This window comes from Nymphalis io, chromosome 25, assembly GCF_905147045.1.
Source record: "Nymphalis io chromosome 25, ilAglIoxx1.1, whole genome shotgun sequence".
NCBI lineage: Eukaryota > Metazoa > Arthropoda > Insecta > Lepidoptera > Nymphalidae > Nymphalis > Nymphalis io.
The window spans coordinates 7,134,383-7,162,250 of NC_065912.1; the positions used below are offsets into that span (position 1 = coordinate 7,134,383).

A 27,868-nucleotide genomic window follows, 5' to 3' on the forward strand; every position below is an offset into this window, starting at 1 on the left:
TTGGAGGTTATGAATAAATAAAACGCCAGAGTCATTAATCCGAAAACAATAGTTTTATTTAAGAACTTTTTCACTTTCTCATAAAATATACACATTGTTTTTTGTCATTAAACTAAACTGTAAGTAAATACTAATTTTAAATACCAATTCTCACGATCGTCGGATTTAATCGGGTGCGGCCCGCTATTGAGTTTCGGTCTAATTTATTGGTGTTCCGTTTCATGTACAAATCCTTTACTTAATTCTATTTAGAAAAGAAAAAAATATATATATATAATCAAATGAAAGCGTGATTTTGTACAATTCAAATTAATAAAAAAAAACACAAGTCCTCCTGTTTACTCGTTAATTAGTGTGATGATAGAATTCTACAATCCATTGTTGATACTTAAAAATTAACAGTTTTGTATGCACGTGCGCCTGCACGGAGCACGCCTCTCGGAGCGGGCGGTACAAATGCGAACAAATGCTGAACACACGGAGGGGGCGATCCATCGAATCCACAATTATTATAATTATCAGACTTATTATTTTAGCGAATCACATTTAAATATGATTGCACGTCTCAATAACACAATTAACTAAATTACTAAACCAGTAGTACATCCCGGTGCGTCGACACGTGACATTAGTTATTTGTTCAAGTAGAGTAACGACGCCGTCCGTTTCAATTGCTTATAATACAATCCATTCTCAAATCTATACTTTACAGTCTGATATCTAAATTTCTACCATTCTTTTCGTTCTGTACATTACAATATCATTGAATCAATCCAATAATTTCACTTAATGTCAACAAAGAGAACATTCGTACATGGAAAAAAATGTACAAAAAAACCTCGTTCGATACATCGTCCCCTCCTACACCTCATACATACATCGTCCTGCGATTGTTGCACGCATTTCACATAACAGTATATAATATAGCTGTCCCAACTTACCAAATACAAACACAGAATCAACTATTCGCTCAAATACACGACGTTTGCACCAACACGCTTCACTTATACATTACTTTTCTTCATTCACATCTATACTTATAATCATAAAGTCCGTAAGCATCGCGTCCGTTGGACAGGATCGATTTTGTTTTCTTTTGCAAAAAAATATATATTCAAAACACCCGAATACCATCACGTTCGTCACTGTAAAGCTACATTTTGTAGTAGTTCACCCCTGTGTCGTGTTACAATGCAATGTCTTTGAGCACTGACGGTTTAGGACGTGTGTGAACGTAGCTCCAGTTCTCGCCTGCGTGTAGTATCGGTCTCTCTAGCTGTTTGGTTTCGTCTAATCTAATCGCATGCGTATGCAAACGTCGCTCCACATAATATATCACTCGTTGGCTTACGACGTAGGTACTTATGACATAGTTGCGATGGAATCAATAAAACTATTGTTTGTATATTTTTTGCTCGGCGCTGTACGGTACTGTAACGTAGCGTGTCGCCTAGTGGACGTCGGAGCTCTCTTGCTTCATCTGGTGGTTCGCCGGGTCCGAAGTGTTGATCGGCTGTAATGTACAATTTCATTTAAGTTTACTTTTATGTTCCAAAATTACTGACAACAAAAATTCACATTTGTTTCGACAATCTATTTATAAAATTGGATAGTGACTCTTAAAAGTCCAGTTTAATGAAACACATTTGCTTTTTTAGCAAATAAGCCACATCAATAGCTGGTCACTTTCTCTTTAAACAGTTGATGCTGTTCCATAAATAAACCATTTCTTTCATTGTTATTGTATATATAAACTATTGCAGTTAAAATAACTAAAAAGTGGGTGATGCCTACTCAAATGGGCTTTGAGAAAGTGCTACCCATCAGAACATAATATAACCCGGGCAAGCACCACTGAATTTTCATGTACTTAATTTGTGTTTATAATTCATCTCGTGCTTGACGGTGAAGGAAAACATCGTGAGGAAACCTGCATGTGTCTAATTCCATTGAAATTCTGCCACATGTGTATTCTACCAAACCGCATTGGAGCAGCGTGGTGGAATTAGCTCCAAACCTTCTCCTCAAAAGGGAGAGGAGGCCTTAGCCCAGCAGCGGGACATTAACAGGCTGTTACAGTACAGCAATCGAAACTCAATGATATGTAACACTTTGACTACTTATAAGATATAACAAGTGTACGTACGAGCGTTATGGGCGGCTGCGGCGGCGGCGGCTGCGGCGCGGGCTGCGGCGGCAGCGCGGGCGCCTCGTGCACGGCCGTGGTGGAGTGCGCCGCCTGCGCGCCCCCGCCGCCGTAGTACCCGCCGTTCATGCCTGCGGGCCGCGCAACCACGTTAAACCGGATATTTATAACTCCAGGACATTTATAAATCATATTAAAAAACACTTATATTTAAAAAAAAAATCTAAGTCACGTGTAATAAATATCAATTACTTACATAATTTGTGTGTTTTTTTACAAATTACTAAGTGAATCGATGTCTAATGTCTATGTCGTGTTTAGTTGTGGTGGTACCTTCGCTGTAGGTGGCGGGCGGCGGCTGCGGCGCGGGGATGGGCGGCGCGGGCGGCGCCAGCACGGGCGCGGCGCCGGCCAGGAAGTAGTCCTTGTTGACGCAGTTGCGCAGGCAGTCCGGGATGCGGCCCACGATGGCGCGCCGGATCTCCGACGCCGCCATCTCGCGCAGCTCCTGCGCCGACGCGTCCGAGTAGAAGGCGGCGTGCGGCGTGCACAGCACGTTGGGCGCGTCCTTCAGTGGGCCCTGCTGGAACGTTGAATATTTTATTTTTAATGCAGCTCGTGTTTCGATTACAGGTACCTGCGATTATTTGTCCTGCCGGTGACTTAATTATAGATAGGGATCGATAGCGTTTGAGATTGAATGTACGTGCAGGTCATCTATGATAGTAACTTGTTGATATAAACGATAATCATAATAATAATCATTTTTAATAAATTAATTGGCTCTGGCAAGGAAATGACTGTTGTATTTGTCCAGATGAAATCAAGAGCGTAACATGTACAAAGTATATTTATTTATGTATGAGTTATATTGTTACATAACTTTCCATTGTGTTCGTATTACATAGTTTACTTATACTTAAAAATCGACATAGTGTTTATTAATGTTTTTATTATGATTCATCTTTATCCTCAATCGCTGGGCCTCGAGTCGGTACAATCGGACAATGTATTAAAGGCCTGCCTAAAGCGACTCCTTGCGAATCCTATAGCTGGTGACTTAGATATGTTTTGGTGCACAATGGATGCGCTTATCAGACGTAACTTCCGCGGTGTGGTAGGTACTCGCCTGGAAGACGTTGAAGGGCTCGTTCTCGTGCACGTCGAGCGCGGCGGCGCGGATGCGGCCCTGCTTGAGCGCCGCCGCCAGCCCCTCGTCGTCCACCAGCCCGCCGCGCGCCGTGTTCACCAGGAACGCGCCTGCGCACAACACACGACACTTACTCATCTAGCACATCGATAAAGGTTCACCCGCAAAAGTATAATCTATATTTTGTCGAGAACTTGTGACATTTACAAATATCACTAACACTAAATCAAAAATAATATAAACAATAGCTGTTTTTTTTTGTTAACATTAATAATTATAGTATAGTTTATATATATAAATTACTTTTTGGAATGAAAATGATGTCAGACGTTTATAACATATTATATTTAGTACAAACCTGGGCGCATCTGTTTGATAGTAAATTCATTTATGAGGTGATGATTGTGTTCGTTTAGGCTGCAGTGCAATGACACACAGTCACTTTGAAATAGGAGGTCCTGAAAATATATATTTACCACATTTACAGAATGCTCAAATATTTTATTAAATTGTTCAAGTGAAAGTGACAAGGAAGGAACATCGAAACTAGACTCGCTTTAAACTACAAGTATATTAACAAAATAATCCACATATATAAAAAATATACTAATGTATTAAATTATACATTACATTACAGGGCGAAGAGATAAATATTGAATCGCATATATCGCGATTAGAGATTATAAGATACAGTAAGACCTCGTTTAGATTTAAACAAAGGCTATATAAAGTACCTGCAGCGTGTAGACCCTGGTGAGACCTAGCGACTTCTCGATGCCGTCGGGCAGGTAGGGGTCGTAGAAGATGACGTTGAAGCCGAACGCCTTGGCTCGGAGCGCGACGGCCGAGCCGATGCGTCCGAGCCCCACGATGCCGAGCGTGTCGCCGCGGATGCGAGCGCAGCCCGCCGCCGCCTCGCGGACCTGCTCTGGACCTGCCCGGTGCGTAACGAACATTGTATATTATACGGATTTTTAATAAATTTTTTGACGTAACGTAATCCTAGGAGTATTTTCTATTAAGCTTGTAAAATAATAATTCCCGACATTACCAATACACTGTCGACCATATTATCTAGTAATATGGTTATATTCAACAGTTTTGTTTTTGTTACTGCTCGTCACGAGCATAAAAAGTGTTTTTTAAGACTATCACTGTAAAATCAGTAATTATATTGATAATCATTGTTACTATGGACACTTACAAAATATTGTGATTGTTTGTATTAATGTATTATTCTACACAGGTCAGACTTGATTACGATATATACTGATTAAGCTTCTTTTTTTATTTTTTTTAGTTGTGTATGTTTAAGATAATTAAGGTTCATTAATCGTTACAGAATACTAATTAATTCAGTTTGACGGAACAATCACAAGAATTAACCAGTTGTTATACGACTTTACAATAACATACTTCAAGATCCTTCCCTTTGTAGGCCAACGTATTAGGCTAAATATTGTATGAAGTATACTATACGTAATAAAATCATTTAATATTTGTTTTTGTACCTGTAAATTTTTTCCCTTCCCGTACCATATTGGCGAGCCAATACGTCCGTCGGTATAAATTCAATATGAGACACATCGTCGTGTCCGCTACCTCCTCCACACCGTAGCCCGGTACATTACATACTGCTATCCCTGGAAATGAATAACAACAAAATTGAAACACAAGATGTATTTATGATATGCACTTTGAAAATTATTAAACCCTCAATAAATCGACTGGTGGTAGGACTTTGTGCAGGCCCGTCTGGGTAGGTAACGCCAAACAGCAGCACTTGTTATTGTTGTGTTCCGGTTTGAAGGGTGAGTGAGCCAGTGTAATTACAGGCACATGAGACATAACATTTTAGTTTCCGAGGTTGGTGGCGCATCGGCCATGTAAGCTATGGTTAACATATCTTACAATGCCAATGTCTATGAGCGTGGTTGACCACTTACCATCAGATGGCCCATATACTCATCCACCAACTTATACTATAAAAAAAAAAAGTCTTATAAGAACATTTTACGTGTCGTGGAAATATTGAGCCGTGAAGAGGTTATTAGTTGAAAATCGTATTAGAATTTAAGAACATGTATATACATATTGTATTACATATTTGTGTACCGATACATGAGCCTGATGTGTGCCCGAGTGATATTTTATATTTCATAGAAATATTTGTTGTTGTTGTTGTTTTATGGTTATTGATTGAATCGGTTGATCAAAATTCATTTTCGAATATGATGTTACGGTAGAAAAACTGCGTAATTAATATGTAAACTCATTAATCTAATACAAAACTCGAAATACTAATACAAAATATATTTTACTCGAACACTTTTGATCATCATTTTTCAACTATAAAAAACACCGGTTCGGAATGTAGATACTACCGAAAACCAAGAAGAAAAAAAACCAGTAATTACTCTTTTTTATCAATCACATGCCTTTATATGTGAATTTAAATTTAAAAAAAACTTTAAATTAGAAATAATTTTATGACTTATATTAATATAAATCGGTGACCGTGAGAAAATAGTATTAAGAATGTTAGCAGCATTTTATGTAATAATCAAATAAAAAATTATAACGATTTAGTATGCACGAAAAATCTATGAGAATAGCATTTGCCATTGAAAGAAAACGTTTTAATAAAACAATTTCATAAGAAGACGACGATAATAATAACCCATTTCAAACACGATCAATAACTTCCACTCAATTTAAATACGCATTATTTATTTATACATTCATATATGGTTACGTGGTTATTCGTTGAATGCTATAATCCTATACCTCTGTTGACCATCGTTTATTTGTTATTAAAAGATCTCACATAGACATTGTATACTATTCATTTCTATTGTTAATAATCAAAATGGAATTTTATAATAGATATATTTATGGATAATGGAATACAAATACTTAAGTATTTTTCGTTGAAGGTTACATTTAATTAACTGCTTTCAATTACTCTGTGTCTCCAACTTTCAACAAAGATTTTGTAGTCAAGTATGTAATGTATTAGATGTTGTTTCACACTTGTTATGCGCATGTGTTCGTAACCACAATTTGAGAGAAATACTAAAATATGAACTAAATTTAAATTTTATGAATATTGGAGTTTTTAATTATATTCTTAGTAAACCTTCGAGTATTTCGGCAATTAAAGTATATGAATTTGTTAATGATTCTCTCAAACTAAATTAGTCTTAGTTTTTCGAGCCTTGACATACAGGCTGAATATAAAGGCCCCTTAAAAAAATTGTAATAATCAAAAAGTTACCGTTTATGTGATGTATTACGAGTTGCATTTCAATTTTGTTCTGAATTTATTAAAATCTGTCAGAATATTGACTACTTTAATGTGTAAATACGTCACACTCAATCTCTGTGTCTATTTTCCTTTTATTTTAAAATATATTTCATATGATAACAATATAAAGAATAGTCAACAAGTATTTTTTTAAAAGAAAGTGCTCACAAAATATATGTGAAACATTTTGTGCTTTTCATCGTTTTCGCTGTTTGTAAGTCGCTTATCTACGTTCGGCGCGCCGCCCAATTCCATTTCGCGCCAATAGTGAGTCAAATAAGTGTGCATGTTATAGTTACCTAGTTCGCCAGCCGCTTTGACGTCTATATTGTCGACTCCGGAACCTATGCGCACGATGATCCGAAGTGCCTTGAACTTCTCTAGATCTTCCTTGGTAAGGATGATGGTGTGCCACATGAGCGCGCCCACGGCCTCGTTAAGGACTTTCTCGTGTATTTCGGAAGTGGACTGCGCGTCGCAGAACGCTACCGTTGCCACGTCCTTCAGTATTGGCATCTCGACGGTACAGTCTCGACCGTCGAGTAATGCCACTAGGGGCCTGGAAGTAACAACATCAAAATTATAATAATTACATTACATTTTTATCCTACAACAAGTTTAAATTTATAAAATATTATAAAATATTTTGTTATAATATCATTAAATATTATTTATGATTAATATTATTTTTAAAAGTGAACAATTTTATTACGTTTAAAAAAAATAAATATGTATAAATATAAACAAATATATTTGTTTGAACGTTTATTGGTCGTAGGGTTTTTTTTTTCATAAATGGTTAGCTGTGTTCCGAGGTAAAATTAAAATATTTCTCATTTAAATTTAGGGATAAAAATACCATTGGACGTAAACATTTAAAACGAAATTAAATATTTGCATCAGTTTAAAACACTAGTTATATACAAAAATACTTAAAGCGACACGAATTCACCGAATAAGCGATTCCCACAGCAAATTAATCAAGTGTAATTGTTTCGCCGTCGAGTAATTGTTGGACATTCTGCCTGGGAATTACTGAACGTAGTTGCGGTTTCCATGTTAGGAATGCTATAAGAACGACTATTACGAAATCTTTCCTAATATAACATTAAATTTTTATAAGGAATTAATATTTGATATAAAATTTTAGTTACGTTCATTAAAGTAGTGTGATTTCGTTAAATCGTGAGATTTAATTTATCGAGTTTTAATTTTACTTTTTTTATTGTAAAGTTAAATGTAAAATAATTTATTGTATTTTATTAATATGAACTTTCGTTTTCAAACTTAGATCTTAATTTATATGATTCTTAAATTATACAGTTTTTAATAAAAAATATAGCGTTTTATAGATACCGAATATAAACCTAAATTAATTTAATGGAAAATCCTTATGAAGAGATCAAGCAATTTGCCTAAAAATGTTATTATAGCAAAACCCGATTATATTAAAGACGAAAAGTAATCTCTAACCAAAAACCCACAATGTCAACGACCGAATCGAACCGATGGACAAATTGGATTCCAAATCAAATATCGGCTACTCGGGACACGGAATCTAACATCCCAACTAGATTAAACCGATTGAAGAGACCCTTCCACGACTCTGGAATAATTAAGGCCGTGCCAGTACGATTAAACTAATAAATTAAACTTTCGTCATAGCGAGGCAGAATTATTATTATTGCCGACGAAAACTTTCGGCGGGCGAAACGAGAAAGTAATTCCGAGGGTTGAAGTTACGGAATTTCGACGAAACTTTACCCGAGCAGACGATAACAGATTTGGGGGCAAACAAAGAGATGGGGTAGCATCGGAGGCGAACCCTTTGGGCAAGTTTTGATGGAAAACAAATAGGATTAGAGCGGAAAAAGAATAAGTTGACTGTACCCGATGGACGAGGCTTTGTAGGTTTGCTGAGCGATGGACGTACTCCCAAAGTCAATTAGTGGCCGGTGACAAGACCTTATACTAGCAGATTGTTTAGTCGCAGAAACTTTTGACTAACGGTCCAAACAAATGGGTCACAAGTTTATACAAAACATAAATACCAAATATACCAAAGTAATTTTGTCAGGAGTTTCGCAATTTTAAATTTATATATTTACTAATACTGATTCGTATTATTTCTTTATTGATATATCATTTACGGATTTCAAATGTTTCGAATCGAATAACAGATGGCACGAGACCGAATGTGTTTAAGTTTTAATACTAGAAATTTATTGGTTTAAACTAAAGAATTCCCCTAACGAGTTTATAGCGGAGCTGCAATGCAGGCAGTCATAGAAACGTTAGATAGGTCAAGGCGAGATGAAAGTAGTAAAATGTTGTTCTTTATTATAAAAACATACACATTTAAGTTATCCAGCAAGCTCTACATTTATTCAGTATAAAAAAAAACTTTTCATTTTAAAATACGTAGTAAGTAGTGACGATATATGAAAATATTTTTGCAAGAATATATCCTAGGAATTACATCCTAAATAAGAAAAACATCTCATTGTTAAAGTCAGTTTGCAGATTAATTTTAATAAAATTTTGTATCATGTACCCAGAATAAGTTACTATATACAGATTATAAGGAATTAGAAATACAAGAACAATAATTACAAAAAATAAAGATATGGTATAAGAATTTCACGTACTAAAAAAGCGAAAAATATGTTTTTATCACGATTTATTGCCATTTAATTCAGCACACGATTAGTACGCCGCGCTATTGCTACAGCTAAATCCAAGAGAAGTATTGCATGACTGGAGTTCATTCAAACCTCATTAGAAAGGATTAATATAATCATTACAACACGCAGACGGTCAAATTAACACGCAACAATTAATTAAAAATATTTTCATTAAAAAATAACTCGTTTAAAGGAAGTATTTTAATGTGATTAGTTCGTTCAAATTTTACCGAAAATTAACAGCCAACTAACGATTAGAATGACCGTTAAACATAAAAACTAAGGATTCGATCACGAATTGAACGTCGGTTTTAATCAAAAGTAGTTTCCGGGGCAGTGATTCTTTAATAGCAAATTACGTAAAATTTAATTAATTTTCAACATTTAGTTTACACAAAATTAATTAATTAATAAATAAATAATTTCAACGCATCTCTTTAAATAAATAAAGTGAAATTTATGAAGTAGATATAAACGATCACATATAAAGTCCATGTTAATTATAAAATTTTGATATTATATATATTTGTTCGGATAGAAGTTGTTACCGAAATTTTTATTTCTTTTGCAAATAAAGACTCGATAAAACCGTATGAAATCGAAATATAGCTCAGCGAAAAAAGATTTTTTTTTATATGCGCCGGGATGGCAAATGACTCTACTCCACCTGATGGTAAGTGGTAGTAGAGTCCAAACGCGACGACGGCCAGTACAAACGGGAAGAGTTCTCTGTACTAGCCGTCCCCGCCTTGCCGGCCCGCAAGATGCCTCTTCACGCCTCGTTTGAAGGAACCCGGGTTGTAAGAGGAGGGGAACACGTGAGCTGGTAAGGAATTCCATTTTTTGGTAGTGCGACAAAGAAAGGAGTTGCCAAATTTCTTTGTGCGCGATGGAATTGAATTATTATCAATTATCCGAAACCATCGTTGTTCCCTTTTAACGTCGGTATCGTATCCTAAAGTTAAATGGAAATGGCGCGGAAAATTGTGAATAAACTGATGTATGTATAACTATAACAATTTATAACGAATATATTATTGTTAAATTTTATTGACACACGTATTATGTACTTTAATTTTATCAAAATTCAGATAATAATTGTTAATCGTTTAAAAGTTTATAAGTATATTATTATATTATAACTGGACAACATGGTATAATCTTTATGTTTGAATACATCTTATCCGGCTTTTAGCTGTTATTACATTGTTGTTAGTTCGTGTTTAGGAAAAGAATATATCGAAGGCATGACCCAATCTTGTGTACAGAAGTTCATAGTTATCATTTTAAGCTATACCAAAAATAACTTCTATGTTTTAAGTATAATTTCGTTTTCAGAAATAGTTTACAAACATTTTATTTTATTCTCAACAATTTAAAGGCAAAGGCCACACCTTTAATTATATTAATTAAATTATGAAATGCAAAAAAGGGGTTCCGAAAAAAAAACCAAATTACTTATATATAACTTCATTTTTATAGCAATAGTAAACTATTATGATTTGAGTTTTCGAGATATGAGATTATTGTATATTCGTATAATATAATATAGACTTAAATAATACTATTCAATGTAGCGAAAACATTTTACTAATTTTAGCGTTTTTTTCCATTGTAATAATATATATTAATAATAAAAAATCCAACCCGCATTGGAGCAGCGTGGTGGAATAAGCTCCAATACCTTCTCCTCAAAACGAGGAGAGGAGGCCTTTAGCCCAGCAGTGGGACATTCACAGGCTGTTACGGTAATAAAAAATCTATATAGATGTGTGGTGACCGTCGTCTGTGTCATTAAATTTCCGAAACGCAAGACTAACACTGAATGTCAAAAGTTTATCTCTAATCTCCGAGTTAGCACGAGAGACAAAGTTAATGCATCCGGTAGATTTTATCGTGTTTGTACTCTATGTCCTTTTATCAAGATCACGAGTTCAATGGACTAAGTAATGAATGGCACCGTTTTAAAGTTTCGTTCAAGAACTGTGGAACTTATTTAAGTTGCTATGTATATTATGAACGTGAATAGTGGTCCGTTCTGGGCAGTTAAACGCAATGCGGTCGACTGCAGTGGGTGATTGCTCTCTTAAAGTTCTGTATAAATCGTGCCTTTGCAATTATTTGGTATAAAACACAGTTTTGTCACTCTTAGCTTACTAATAGCAAAACATTTACTAGTATTATCAGTGTGATCGGTATTCAGAAATAAATAATATGATAAGTAATAGCAACAAAAATCGGTATTTACAGGTATAATTATAACAGTATGCCATAACTAACAAACGTTTGTATCTTACCTTATATAAAAATATATAATTAGAGTAATAAAAACCAAAACATATTAAATACATTTCTGAAAAAATGTTTCGATGATTCGTTTTGCTTACCTCGACTGCAGGGGTCCATTTGCGATAGGACCCCGCATGCTATCCATACGCGCTCTCTTTGGCAGCATCTTGCGTTTGTCCATTTAAAGCGGCAGAGCCGCTTTAACTACCGCTCCGCAGCGCGTCACCTGCGAACAAATTTCCATTAATTACGTGACAGTCGAGATAAGTTTGCAGAACTGAAATATTTTCGCTACGAAACGAAAACGTGTTATGAAACTCAAGTATTAGGTATTTTGTGAGTTTTTAAATTAATTATACGTGATTTAATATTTGAGGAAACTTCGAGAATAATATTATACAGTCTGTATTGTATACACTTCATTGGTATTCGCGGGCGACTATGCTTATGATTCTAATTTAAGAGAGAAATGTAAGTTGTATTTTTAATTAACTTGTAAAACATAATCTTATTTTTATTATAAATATTAAAATGTGTTCGTTACATCTAAAGAAACACATTAAAATTATACAAGTAACTGTAATAAAATATAGTATACTTTCTTATTTACTTTTATGTATAGAATAGCCGACATGTAACAGATATTTAATTTTACTATCGTAAAATCATTCTCTACTGATCTTTTAAAACGTTTTTCATGTACAAACGACCTCGTACTTTATTTACAGTGGACTGGGGTTATTTTAAAGTAAAAATTAAACCATCGTTCTTCTAAAAATGCAAAGTTCAAATTTATCACATTTTTCACTGACATTCCACATTAGGTAATAATTGGTTTCATCGATTAATATTAATTATTATTCGAGTCGTAAAATAAATAACTAATAACAAAACCAGAAAAATTGTAAATTATGAGAAACCCTACACGGAAGACTTACAATCTTCTCTTAATCCATAAACTTTTCTAAATTTCAAAATTCCCATTAAAAAAAATTAAAGCTCAAAACAATGGAACGACTGAGTTTCAACAAAAGTAATCATTATTTTCGAAGCCTTTCAAATACTTACATGAAGTACAAGTAAAAAGTTTTTTTACAAACGAAAATTCTTAACAATTAAAAAAAAATATTCTTCTAAGTACTAATGTAAATATAATATAACGGCTACGCAGAACAGTAGTGCCTCAAAATTACCCCCAACGTAATGGGTTATAATTATATTTTTTTTATAGAATAGGTAGGCAGACGAGCATATGTGCCACCTGATGGTAATTGGTCACCGACGCCCATAGACATTGGCATTGTAAGAAATGTTAACCATCGCTTACATCACCAATGCGCCACTAAACTTGGAAACTAAGATGTTATGTCCTTTGTGCCTGTAATTACACTGGCCCAGTCACCCTTCAAACCGGAACACAACAATCCAAGTACTGCTGTTTTTCGGTACAGTATCTGGAGCTTGCACAAAGCCCTACCACCAATAGATATAGTATATCAATTGTATAATTTTTTTTTTTTTATGGAATAGGAAGGTGGACGAGCTTATGGGCCACCTGATGGTAAGTGGTCACCAAACGCCCTTAGACATTGGCATTGTAAGAAATGTCAACCATCGCTTATAGCCAATGCGCCACCAACCTTGGGAACTAAGATTTTATGTCCCTTGTGCATGTAATTACACTGGCTCACTCACCCTTCAAACCGGAACACAACAATATCAAGTATTGCTGTTTTGCGGTAGAATACCTGATGAGTGGGTGGTACCTACCCAGACGAGCTTGCACAAAGCCCTACCACCAATTATTATCATAAAATCACATAACCGAAATATACAGATAAAAACATAATAAAACAATGAACATTGAACACGACACATTCACAATATAACAATGAAGAATCTCTTGTCCCAAAAATTAGTTGTAGTTAGTCTGGTTTGTCGTTTCTTTGTTAAAATTTGGTTACAAATTTCAATGACCCGTACAATAATAATACGATCGATATTAAAGCAAATACTATTTGAATACAAATAGTTAACCTAGATTTACATAACTAAAACGATTAAACGCAAAGTCAATATGCACTAAACGTAGCTACGCGTTTTTCATGCATCGCAATAATTCACTTTTAATTTGTATGCGAGAATAAATCCGCGTGAACCGTATACACAATGACGATAATTAAAGAGCAGGGCGTGTATAATAATGCCTTGTGAGAACCGCTTTAATGATAACGAAAGCAATTACAGTTCGAGAGCTTTGTCATCATGAAACTATTGAACGATTACGTTAGTTATCAACTATTATTGTAACATAAAAGTGTATTTATTATAAAAAATAAAATTGCTGGACAAATGCTACACGAGAGCATCATCATTCACAAGAGAGAAGCTGACGATTTATAATTCGATCATTATGATCGTATATATTTCGAGAAAGACATGTTATGATTGTGCGTGTTTCAAACATAATTTTTTAATGCTTTGAACACTGAAGCAGCGGAGAAAAAATTACTAAGCAGTGTTTTTGTCTGTTTATGCATATATGTATATGAATATTGCTGTTCTCTCATTGGTAACGAAACTGATATGATAAACGAAACTTTATAATGAGCCATTTATCAACCAAACAGAGTGTACATATTTTGTTGTCATGAGAAACTAAAGTATTCGCATTTCGCAGGCATAAGTTGTTAACAATACCTATTCATATTATTTCAACATACGCAGTTATTACCATGTGTGAACGAACTTTTAAACACGGTTATCACTGTTAATCAAATTAAGATAAGAATAACCAAAAGTACAGATAAGATAAGAATGAAATGCAATGTCGTATAGCCGTAAACAAATATAAAAAAATCATATAAAATATCTTTTACTATCTAGTTCAAAATAATTATTTTAAAACAAGTTCTTATAAATAAAAACATATAAAAAATTAATTTTAGTATAATTAATTGTATAAGCCCAAGCATTGAAAGTGTGTTCTTGAAAAAGTTTCAGCTTGATCAATTTGATAGAACGAGTTTAAAATCAATGTTATTTATATGAATTGAACTTAAACGTATTATGCCCATAATCTCAAAACCTATAATACAATAGTGTCGAATTTCGAGCCTAATGGACTATGAGAACGATCCATATATCTCAGTATAAATTCGCTAGTTCCAATTGCGAATGATTGCTGTGGTCGAAATCGATCAGGAATAAATTATAGCTTTATATACATTCTAATTGTGTTATTGTCTCTGTTCAATATTACAACTCTCAATTGAAGTCACCAGCAAATCATTCAGACATGTTAATATACGAACTAGGTCAAACAGTAGCCGACTAAACTGTTTTACGGAGCATTGGAACCTTTCCAATTGACCTTAGGACGCATAAAAAGATATTCAGTGAAAAAAACTTCGTTCGATTTTTTGACGTCATCAATAATATATACCTTTTATGCAATATACATGTGTGTGTGTGCGTGTGTATTAGTGAAACTCGATGTGGGTATATCCGTTTAAGATAAATAGACTTGATCTACCACTATGAAAATTGGCCCCTATATACATATTTTTATGCATGAATTTTTTTTTATGCTAACCACTCTATTCTAACTCGCCGTTAGATGGCATTAAACAGCGCATTTATTTCTGCACCGTTCAACTGATCTCCACGTAAACCAGGACGTCTGCCAGGTTTTGCTAGTTAAAATATAAAAAAAATAACATGAATAATAAAACAATGTTCTCAATCTACGAGTTCACGAATCATTTATCTGATTGGATGTAAGCTTTTCACTTGTGTGAAGGTGTCCGAGATAATATCTTGGTTGGCTCGTGAGTCATATCGGATAATTGCTTACCAAAAAGCACTAACACCAGTCATTAAACCATTCATAATAAAATAGAACAACACAAACACCTTTTTCATGAACTACATCACTACACTTGTAAGAAATGTTAACCATCGCTTACATCGCCAATGCGCCACCAACCTACCAATTCTAAAAAAAAAAAAAACCTTCAAACCGTCAAACCGCGTAAAACCGAAGCAGTATAATAAAAATAATTTATAAAATAAATACAATATCTTTACCGGACTGATTTGCTTCCACGAATTTTATTAGAGCGTGCCGTTTAAACGAACCCTAATCTAATCAACCACTCCTTCGGTAGTTCTATACGATGGCACCCATTATTTTACGAAGTAATCAACTTACTGGCGCTTCTTATATAAACTACGATTAAATTTTATTATTCATGTTATTTTTTAAAGTATTAATCAAAGCTATTATGTAATTTTATTAATAAAAATAATTAAGGTAATATTTATTTATCTAAACATGTGTGAGTGTGTGGGTGTATTGCGTGGATTAAATCTTACAACAAATTTTTAAATCAATTCCACTCAACCTATTGAGTTGAAATTTTGTTTACACTTTTAACGCCGGTGACAATACAATTCTAATATACTAAACTTTATTCGTTTAAATGTTATTATTTTTATGATCGGCCTCACTTGTAAACGTTACTTTTTTTATAGAATAGGAAGGCGGGCGAGCATATGGGCCACCTGATGGTAAGTGGTCACCAACGCCCATAGACATTGGCATTGTAAGAATTGTTAACCATCGTTTACCTTACCAATGCGCCACCAACTTTTGGAACTAAGATGTTATGTCCCTTGTGCCTGTAATTACACTGGCTCACCCAACCTTCAAACCGGAACACAATAACACCAAGTACTGCTGTTTTGCGGTAGAATATCTGATGAGTGGGTGGTACCTACCCAGACGAGCTTGCACAAAGCTCTACCACCAGTAGCTTAGCAGCTGTTTAGTTAAACACTTATTTCGCTCTTTTAGGCATTATTGATTTGATTTATTTGAAAGAAGAAGAAGTCACAGTATTGTTCAACTAAACCTAAAGTCCTAAACGACGTTTTAAATGAGGGAGTATAGGTTTAAAGCTTGAAATTTATAAAGCGTAAGGCTTTAAATTTTTTTATTAATATATTTTTTTAAACCTGATATTCTCTGCATATTTGGTTTCTTTTCATTTTTACTAGTTTGACTCTTGTTTATTGTCACAATCACATTATATTCAATGCGTATTATAATTCCTACGAGACTAGAGTTCCATTAAAATAATGAGTTCGTTATTTGAAAAGTAAACACTGAAATATCTCTTTTGCAAGGTAAAATTACAGTAAATATGATAAAATGATATTCGTCCAATAAAAAAAACAAAAAAAGTTCTCTCGAAATACAATATATAACCACTTACCTAATCAAATATTGATATGTTTATATTTTTAAATGAAATTTACTTAAATATTCATGTGGATTTCATCTCAGCAATGGGATTAGTAGTCTATATAATCCTGTCTGAATAAAACAACGTATTGTTTATCCTCTTGCCGTTATTCACGACAGCTTTTAGATCTATCGGTATATCATGAAATTCAGAATATGCGTAACGAAAAATATTTCATTAAAAGTACTGAATATATACTTTAATTAATTAAAGACCACTTAAATAAAACAATAATCTTTGCATGTATACAAATGAGAAGACATATAATGAGAATCAATATAAAAAATACATAAGTTCGATGTTCAATGTTCGTGTATTTCGCAACAATTTTAAAGTGAATGAATGATCGTAAATGTCGTATAAAGTGTTGTTTCAATTTAATATTCTAGTTTTTGTGCAAACATTCGAGCGATAACAAGATAACAGTGGTGCTTGTACGAATAACCGCCCACGTATAAATGTTATTTATTAGCTACGATTCTAATTAAAGGGCACACACGATACTGTTTAAATCATTTTGAAAATGTATATAAATACATAATTATCCTGTCGTTATAAGCAAACTTATAATAAAACAGGGATATTTATGTGTTTTTACGATTATTTTATTATTATACTTGAGCATGGCAACAATGAGTTCGTAATTATTTTTATTATTATATGTAGTAAAAATTTAATCGCAGTTAATGCTTTAGCACCGTTAGTTCAAATGTTTTTTTATTTAAATTTCGAAACTGAACATCGGGCATAGACGATTTTTAATAACAATTGATGAATATTTCTGTAAAACAGACAAAACGTATGGAGGAACTGCTCAACTTATTCGACTTTGCCTATCGATTACCTATCGATATTCAATTGTATGTAAAAATATTAATGCGAGATCGCTTCGACAACAATAATAAATTACCGCGTCTAAAGCCTGACATGACAAATTCAATAGCCCGTTTATTCCACAATGCTATATAAGATAACGTTACGCTAAACGTCAATCAATCTTGCAAAATGTAGACAAGTACTCATTTGTATGAGATAGGCATGTTTAACCCACATTTAAAATGGATGGAACCGCGAAAATCACAGTAGTAGTCTACATTATAAGGAGCTGGAGACGTTTTTCATAGCGTTTAAATTCAGGAACTCCCGATAAAGAATGAAACATTATTTTTGCGTTAGTGATCCATTTATTGAGGAAGGCTTAAATAAGTTATTCTGGCAAACAGTCAAATGTATAAAACAAGCATGTTTACTCCAAATATAACGCGAGTAAAGCCGCAAAAGGCAGCTAGTTTATATTATAAATATGGTTATACGCGTTAATCTCATAGATTCGAATTATTTTAGCTTTAGTAAACCTAAATCAATATAATTAATTGCATGAAAACTACACGTATAACGAAAAATATTCATTTTTAAATTCTCTACGAATAAACATGAATTTCATACTAAATGCTCTTTTAACATTGTAAATATGTTTATTGTTCTAATTGAATCAATCGATTATTACGTCAAGGACCGTTAATTTGCTTAGAGTATATCGTATGAGTAACGCGTCACAAACGAAAAAAAAAAAAGAAAGTTGAACGGGTTCGAAAACGTAATTCATGAGAATGAATGAACGATCAATAACTGTATCTACTCACAATTTCAATGTCATTAGGGTTGAAGTTCGCAAAACGGTCTTGGTCTCGCCGCGCTCATTTTACCTAGGGCAGAAACAACTTGTTGAGTTACTAGTCTAATTTACGACCTTACCTACTGAGGGGTGAGCTTTATATTATGTGTTTAGTGAACTTGTATTGTGGTAATTTTATAAATGTTATGCGTTCATTAGTAGGTCACCATTTTAATATTACTAATAAACCTCGTTATCGGACAATGTTTCACTCAGGACAAGCAGATGACTATATATGACAAAATTAAATAGTTTTCAGATTAATCAAGCTATATGTAGATGATTCTTTAATCGTTATTATAATTACCTACATATATGAAACTTGCTATCTTTAGGCTTTTAGGAATTTAGATAATTATCAATAATAATTTAAATCTTTGAACTACGAACGACCCTCCTCTACTTAACTGTTAAGTCAGTTATTTTCTGACGTAATCGCGTGTATTGCGTGTGACTTTGTAAGATCTGTTAAATGATGAATTTTAAATAAAATTAGAAGCAAAGTCATCGTTAGAAAATTTATATATAATTATTTCCTATCTGTACTGTTTATTGTTTATTTCGGGCAAAAATAAATTCGTGAAAAATTTGGCAAAAAAAAAAAAACTTTAATAACGGCTAACGATAATTTGTTATCGAAATTGTGTTCTATTATAGATATAGCTTTGTTTATTTTTACTCCCGCCATTTAAGTAGACTATACATATTAAGATATACAACGCCCTTATACAAAGTTTTATGGCAGACATATGTCATGTAACATGTACATAGCCAATTAACTTTATCCCATACAATAAAACATACAAATGTAATACATGCCGATCGCAATCTGGAAGCTCCTTACGATGTATAAGACATAAAATATTTATCTTGTATTTTTGTCTGTATTCTTAAAGTTTATCAATAACTTATCTCAATATAAGACGGAGTGCTATGGTAATAAAGTTTATAATAAATATATATATATCTGTTATATCTGAAATCTTGTCTGAAATTATATCTACTGGTGGTAAAACTTTGTACAAGCTCGTCTGGGTAGGTACCACCCACTCATCAGATATTCTACCGCCAAACAGCAGTACTTGGTATTGTTGTGTTTCGGTTTGAAGGGTGAGTGAGCCAGTGTAATTACAGGCACAAGGGACAAAACATCTTAGTTCCCAAGGTTGGTGGCGCATTGGCGTTGTAAGCGATGGTTAACATTTCTTACAATGCCAATGTCTGTGGGCGATGGTGACCACTTACCATCAGGTGGCCCATATGCACGTCCGCCTTCCTATTCTATATAATAAATAACAGAAAAAATAAAAATCGACTGATGCAAGAATTTAACATTAAAATCAATCAAATTAAAAATATACCTTATGCAAGTAAACCTTTACGTGCACTTTTGTATAGGTTTTTTTATATGTCTGTCTTTCTGTTTCACGTCTCCGATAGCCATTTTAATAAATAATTTTAAATTGTACGCACAAGTACCAAACCGCACACCCGGATTTAATTATTTAAAGACATTATTTTGATATATATATATAAAACTAACAGAATTAAATATGTAAGATATGGTAACAGCATTCTTCAAAACATAAACAATATATATATTGAAGTAGGTCATTAGTTAATCAATACCAATGTTGTATGTAGTCAATAGTTATATTTTAGTGACGACACAAATTATAATTTTAACGTAAACATCGTTAAGCAATTTATATAACAATATAAGGAAAAAATCAAACAAATATGCGTTCATTTATGTTTAATTGGGTGTTATTCCTATTGTAAATATATGCCGAGATGGCCGAGCGGTTAGAACGCGTGAATCTTAACCGATGATCGTGGGTTCAAACCCAGGCAAGCACCACTGCATTTTCGTGTGCTTAATTTGTGTTTATAATTCATCTCGTGCTTGACGGTGAAGGAAAACATCGTGAGGAAACCTGCATGTGTCTAATTTCACTGAAATTCTGTCACATTCTGAGCAGCGTGGTGGAATAAGCTCCAAACCTTCTCCTCAAAAGGGAGAGGAGGCTTTAACCCAGCAGTGGGATATTAACAGGCTGTTACTGTTAAATTTAGAAGTTTTAAAACGATATTCTAATATATTTTAAATTTATCTTTAGGTTAATAAAACTATTAATTAGCTTGAGTCTGTTCTGCTCTTCTGCTTGTTAAATGTAAAAATAAATAAATATTATTAAACTCTCATTAAAATTATAGTATTCGTTAACATAAAACACAAGAGAAAATGACTTATAATAACTAATTATACTAATTTTAGGTATTTATTTGTTATATTGAAAAATTGTAAACAATTAAAATACAAAAAAAAAAAAAAACTGAGTTTCTTTAGCTGGTTCTACTCTGGTCAGTATATTCTCTTTTCCGAATCGGTGGTTGTTCCTAATTTGACAATCTATAAGTAAGTATAAGTATTAAATATAGGATTTTGATTTGATTTATTTTATACTGATACAGTGATATTTATTCGCTGATGTAATGTTCGTTTCTGAGCTGTCCCGTACGAAATGTGCTTAGTGATTATCTTCCTCAAAACAATATAATTAGATAAGCATCTGTAATCTCTATCACGTGCTAATCTAATCACACTATTCGCTAAGCCGCACCACATTTTTGGGCTTCAATGTAGTTTTTTATATAACATTGCAAGAAAAATAATTTGGCAGACTCACTAGGTCCAACTTCCGTGATCATTTGCTGGATTTTTAGTTTTTCTTAATTACTTTCTACGATTCCTTAGTCTACTCAAGGGTTTAATTGGGATGCATATATTAATTATTAATTGACTCGAGTTTAATCAAACAGCTCCGTTAACCCTGAATCAAAAGATGATATAAAAATTTGAAATATTTAGTAATATTTTAATCTATAAATTATAAATAATACTTCAGTTTGGAAAAAACCTAACCACTGAGCTTCCTGCCGTTTAACATCAGTTAAATATACATTCCAAACTGATGATAATGTAAACGTAGTACGTTTCATTTAAGCTTGTAAAATAAGCGGCCACGGCCGCCAACCTCTAGAGAGATTAGCCAACTGCGGAGGACATATTATAGTGCACGAATGTGTGCGCAAATAAAGGTGCACTCTCTATTCCCTAACTCTCATAATCCGATGGGACGGCATTACTACACGACCTGAAAGAGTTCAGGCGCAAGACTTGCTTCAAAGCATGCTTTCCGAGGCATGGAATTGTACACACTTCCAACTTCCAGACTCCGGCTCCTACTGAGAATTTTGACAGAGAAACTCAATAAATTCGCGACCCGGGATTTGAACCCAGGACCTCCGGGTCTGAACTCTTACATGTAGCTACTAGGTCAACGAGGCGGTCTATAATTATAACCCCTAACAATGCGACAAATATTTTGACATACACAAAGTTCACAAGAATAGTTTCCCACATCTGCTGCGTTTCGGAACTTTGTTCCTTATGAGAAAGGCTACAAGTAAACTTGTAATTCGATTAGTTTCCTTTTCCAGATTCTTCAATCCGTTATTATATTTAAACCTGACCTTATGTGTTTATATCACCTCAATAAATGCATCGCAATTGGATGGAAAAAAATAGGAGACTTATTTACTTTTCAATTTTTATATTAGATTACGAATACGTATAGCAATAGAAGTACAAATAGTTTCGCCGCTGTCATTTAATGTGTTTGCTTAGGCATATAACGAATGGTTCGCAGAATCAATTAACCGTTACGTGTCGTTATCTCTGAGCTCGAACATGTCACTCGACGGCGACCTTGCACTGAATTAATTACACGTTCTCTCACGTTACTACGGCGTGCAATTTATCTTAACTCGTGGAATTTAATTTCTTCTGTATATTTTATACTTGAAATTAATCGTAATGTGTATTATATGAATTAGCTTGTTACAAAAAAGAAAAAAACAGTACATTTCTTTATTTTGTTGTATGTGTAATATTTGACAAAAGATTATAGAGAACCAAAACACAAAGTAAACTAATTTAATAAAAGTTATAATAACTTTAAATAAATAAGTAATTCAATTAAATGTTGGACAGATGGGCTCAACATAATTAATTAAAATAATTTGGAAACGTCTGTTTAGAATGACATTAAAATAAGTTCTAAAATTAATTTCGAATAACAAAACTGATATCCATAGTTATTCAAAAACATTAAAAAGGGACGGGCACGAGTTATGGAATTGATTGCGTTATGGGTCTTTGGAAATTTTATAAATAAGAAATTGCAATAGCCATCTATTGCCCAAACATGAGTTTGTTACAATTTATACATTATATTAAATATAATCTAGGATTTAAAAAAATAAACGTTACCGTAAAAACGTTTCTACAATAATCTAGAACGTTTTCAAAATTAACATAAGCAAATGAATACGAAGACACGAATATTTTAAGGGAATTAGCATTACGATTTTATGTACTTACGCCGGCAATGTCTGTAGCGAACCAACATAATGCATAAATTATTTAAATAAATATATAGTTTTACAATAACCAAGAACCATTGCTTTCGTTATCGTTTACTAATTTTTGGAACTTAATTAATTAAGTTGAAACGTGTTGCACGTTAATATAATTTACATGATCCAGCAATTTATATATTTTATACTTCGTTATAGGTAACGTAATTATATATACTTTATTCAACTAAAAGTGCTTTCAGAAGAAGAAATAATTGTCAAAATGTTGTCTAAGTATTTAATTCAAATTGTAACGAGATATAATAAAGAACAAATACTATTACCCTTTTTAGATTTCACAAGAAACTCGAATAAAATTATCATAGTCAATAAAAACTCCGTAACAGCCTGTGAATATCCCACTGCTGGGCTAAAGGCCTCCTCTCCTCTTTTTTTGAGGAGAAGGTTTTGGAGCTTATTATATAGCTTAAACTCACGGTCACATAACGTATTACGTTTTCATAATCATTATACAAATTAAGTTATTTTCCACTTCTTACCATTACATATTTGTATGGAATAATTTAAAAAAAAAAATCCCAAACATTTTGGTTTATAAAACGTTTTGATTTCGGTTATTTCTTATTGAGATATTTGATAAGAGTTTTATAAAAAAAAATGCTTTATTGTTAAATATTGTCAAGCGTTATAAATTTTATACAAATGAATACTGATGTCATCCTGACCGATTTCGGCCACGGCGCTCACTGTCGAGAAACAACAGGCGACTACACAGGACATGTTTAAGTGCACAAGTTTCCTCCCAAACACAAATCTATGTTCCCTCAACTATACAATAAAGTTAATAAATCATTCAGATGCGAAATGTAGACAAGACCCGGTAAGCCTAAATTATCAATATATTTAGTTTATCTATTCGCAGGGACTATTCAAAGCAACATTCATATTATTCAATACCAAATGAATGTTCAAATAACTTAATGATTATATACTACCTCATTAAATACCACATATCCATCACTTACTATTGTAAGCAAACGAGAAGCGCGTTTCATTATCTTCGAAATAATAGCAGACAACTATTAAGGTAAGTTAGTATTTATCGTACATTATAAGGCTTATTACGTTTATATAACATGTGTAAGGCGTACTTCTCTATTTCAGTACGTATAGAATAAAAATGTTAAGGATCACCGTGACTGTTTCACTTGAATGAAATGTGAAGATAACCAAGAATATCAATTTCATGAAAGTAGGTCACCTTTATTCTTTATTTTATTCGGAATAGACGGAAGATTCGGTAAGCAAGTTCCAAATTTAAATAATTGTTTATTTAAGGTTATGATAGCTAAAATGTTATATTGCAGAACTTCTTTGAAATTATTATATAATATTTTGCAAATATAAAATGTTTGTAAATAAATAAGATATTAATGTAACAAAAAACAATACATTTATTTTCATGACTTTAATCTATTTAGTGTCTTTGGTCACGTAAATATTAATCATTTAATATTTGATTATATTTTAATCATGTCAAATATGCACCAGGCATTACTAACATTCAAATATTAATCAATTTAAATTTTACTTAAAAATATTTAAATTCATTTTAATCTTAAGCTTATAATTACAAATAAAGATTATGTTTGAAAACCTCTTTTTGAATAACATTGTTATGATTTTACTATCCCGAATACTTCGCGAAACAAAATGCAAAAAACCAATTTAATCAGTCAATATTTTGTATACTGAAAGTTCAAGGGTGTACTCTCCAGTAACCTTATAAATTTTTGGAGGTCAAGTGCACGAAAAGGCAACTCTTCGAGAGTAACATTATTGTAAAAGAAACCGTATTTTGAAATGTTTTAGGGGTGTATTCGACTCACCAGCGCTGCTCTTGTGACGTAGTCAGGCTGCGATCACCGATCCATCGGCGCACCGGCATTGAGTTGACGCTCGCGTCGGCGCCACTTCGGACGCGCGTACGCACACACACACCACCGTCACTGTCACTGTACACACGCGTCCACAACACAGCACTGACACGCACTTACGGCAGCGCCGTCACACACCTGCACGCTGACTATGCACACTATGTCACCTAGAACAAGAAAAATTTAGGTTATATGAAGCCGTCGACAGATTTAAAATTAGAAGACAAGTATTTGGAACGTTGCAAACATTGCGAGTTAAAATTGAAATGTCAGCATAATAACCATCGATAAATTTATGAATACGCTTATTAAAACCGGATACTCTCGGGTGGTCTTTACTTGAAGCGCGGCTATTTAGCGTTTTGATTACTATGCAACATGTTTTACGAGCTTGTTACATTTACAGTGTAAATATAACGATGACACCGCAACAGTGAGTGCAGATATCGCTTGCACGCGGCTTTACTGAATAATAATCGTGTTGTAAACACGTTTTATAGCTTTATAAAGCGAAAATTGTAAAATATATGATAACAACTGAAACGTTTTTCACAAACCGTCATGGAAACAGACTAATTGCTCCGTTTACGTCACATGCGAGATAATATCGTCAGACTAATCCAGCCTTTGCAATTATAACATTTTTTTATTATACTTATGTAAAATAATATTTTCTATACATATGATTATTCAATTCCAAATTTGTTCATCACTTGATTAATGTATGAAAAAACTACAAGTATATCCATTATCAAATGTTTTCACATACATGAAAATCTAAATAATTGGTACACATTTTTATTTACATATAACTTGAACAGAAACAACAAACTTGCAAATAGCCTAACTTTTAAAAATTGAAAAATCTGATTAAAAAGTAAATAAGTTTAATTTCAGACATAGTTGTAACACCGACCCACATATTGCACGCCACACGGTAACGGCACTCAAAAAGATTATTTTTATAGCGTTACACGGAGACCAGCGTAATATTTTACGGTCCATAAAACAGGTACGGAGTAACAATGTAAACTTTATGATTCAGATGTTACCTGCATTGTTTCCGTCGTAGACTATATAGGATAATAGAAATTTACTCCAATAATATGGTTATATATACACAGGTAACGTGATATAATTCGAACGAATAGTGCAGTGTTCACTGCAACAAGTTTATGAACGTTTATCTGCGGGTTTAAATCCCGCTCTTCGTCGCTCCGTTATTTGTTGTTTAAGCTTGTAAAATTATAAGATTAGAAACTATCGATAAAGATTAATTAAGTAAAATTCAAACAAAAATACCAAACCCGTGACCCCTATAATTTAATTTCTCAAATATTATTTTTAGCGGATGCTTAGGTTATAAAATAAAATAAACTTATGTTCCAAATTTCAGCTTTCTAGGCTCAGTAGTTTTAAGTAGCCATTAAATATAATAACGATAAAAGCCAGTCATTATAACGATTTGATAATTAAAAAGGTTAAGGTAATTTCTTATTCTAACCACTTTCACAATACTATATCTATGTATTTGCGAATTCAGTTTTTTTATCCACGCCACATATTATACTAGTTTATACAATGATGAATATTCAAATCGATTCGTATTGTTTAATTTTGCAAGCAGAGATAACAATGTAATTACTGCGTTCGCAGCTACAATGTTGTTTGTTAATTTTGATAAACGAACGCTTTAGTTGGTGCACGTATTGATACATTCGAGTTAACATTATATAAGCAAACTTTATGTGAAATTATTATTATATTATCTACTGTTAGGGTTGCCAGTTAGTCATTTCATTCATTTTTAGACAAAGTAATATTATTAATAATGAAGGAAAGTTTGTTTTACCTTTATATGTGCATTACGCATTAGTTTTCGCCAGCCCGTTTGACGGGGGAGCAGTTGTTAGGAATGAAAAAGCAGCCAACGTTTTTTGAGGTACAAGCTTGCTTATGAAGCTAAATTGCATCATTTTCGGTTCAGTCGTTTACTCGTGAAAATGTATATAGATAGACAGGCTGAAAGTCAGATATTTATACATAAGACAGGAACATTCTTTGTATAAAAGTAACAGCCTGTGAATGTCCCACCGCTGGGCTACGGCCTTATCTTATTCCTTGTATGTACCACTCAAATTAGTTCCAATATTTTTTTCTTTACGAAGTTAAAATAAAAAAATTAAAAATTTAAATTATTGTTTGAGATTTGACTTCACTAAATATTACTTTAAAATGAAACAATTAGTCAAACCCGTACATAATTCTAATTATGAAACAAACTAAATATGCAACTAAAGTAAAACTAGGTTAATAAGAGGTGTACATACGCGCACTGACTCTGCATGCCTAATGATAATTTATATCATCATTGGGTGTGTATGCTAAAATCTAAATCACGTCATAAAATATACTCGATATTAGGCTTAATAAAAACAATATATGACAAAAAAATAGGAGTATACAAAATTCCATATGGATATATAAATTTTGTACAAACGTTAGCTACATATTCAATAAAAAAAAACAAACGCAAAATGCTTGAAACAAATTAAAGTAATACATAAAGATGATCAAAAAAACGTAAGTGCTTCAGAAGCCAATGTATTAATATAACTGAATATTATATAACGAGTTTTTTTTATTTATACGATATGATTTCGAGTACACTAATATTAATAGCCGTGTTTCTAATTTATGTCCTAGCAACACAACATTTGTCCAATAAATGCTCGGTAACGTAATAAATCATATGTTCAATTCGGACCGCTTCTTATTAAACTCAATGACGTTGTCATATGTATTTATTCCTGTATTGATTACTTTAATACATAATACAATACGAAACTGAGCCGATATTTCTCATATGGACAATCAAACTTTAGACGTATATTTTTGTCCTCTGAATAGATGACGAGAGACTTGATC

At 33.0% G+C, this 27,868-nt stretch overlaps 1 protein-coding gene across 8 annotated transcripts in view; it reads right to left on the reverse strand.

The window, feature by feature from the left end:
• Positions 1-31: 31 nt before the first annotated feature.
• Positions 32-27,868, reverse strand: part of LOC126778200 (C-terminal-binding protein) — an 86,258-nt gene continuing 58,421 nt past the window's right edge. For 5 of the 8 annotated variants that reach the window (XM_050501664.1, XM_050501666.1, XM_050501667.1 and 2 more), the window contains 10 exons: positions 24,893-25,107; positions 11,675-11,802; positions 6,903-7,162; positions 4,808-4,939; positions 4,031-4,230; positions 3,655-3,754; positions 3,283-3,406; positions 2,480-2,736; positions 2,147-2,277; positions 32-1,513 (listed from right to left, as the gene is read on the reverse strand). In XM_050501664.1, the coding sequence (XP_050357621.1) occupies positions 1,451-1,513; positions 2,147-2,277; positions 2,480-2,736; positions 3,283-3,406; positions 3,655-3,754; positions 4,031-4,230; positions 4,808-4,939; positions 6,903-7,162; positions 11,675-11,757 (1,350 nt within the window). In that variant the 5' untranslated portion in view covers positions 11,758-11,802; positions 24,893-25,107 and the 3' untranslated portion in view covers positions 32-1,450. Of the gene's footprint in view, positions 1,514-2,146; positions 2,278-2,479; positions 2,737-3,275; positions 3,407-3,654; positions 3,755-4,030; positions 4,231-4,807; positions 4,940-6,902; positions 7,163-11,674; positions 11,803-18,528; positions 18,592-24,892; positions 25,108-25,187; positions 25,325-27,868 lie in introns of those variants that run through there. The other 3 variants (XM_050501665.1, XM_050501669.1, XM_050501671.1) reach the window with 3 other exon arrangements.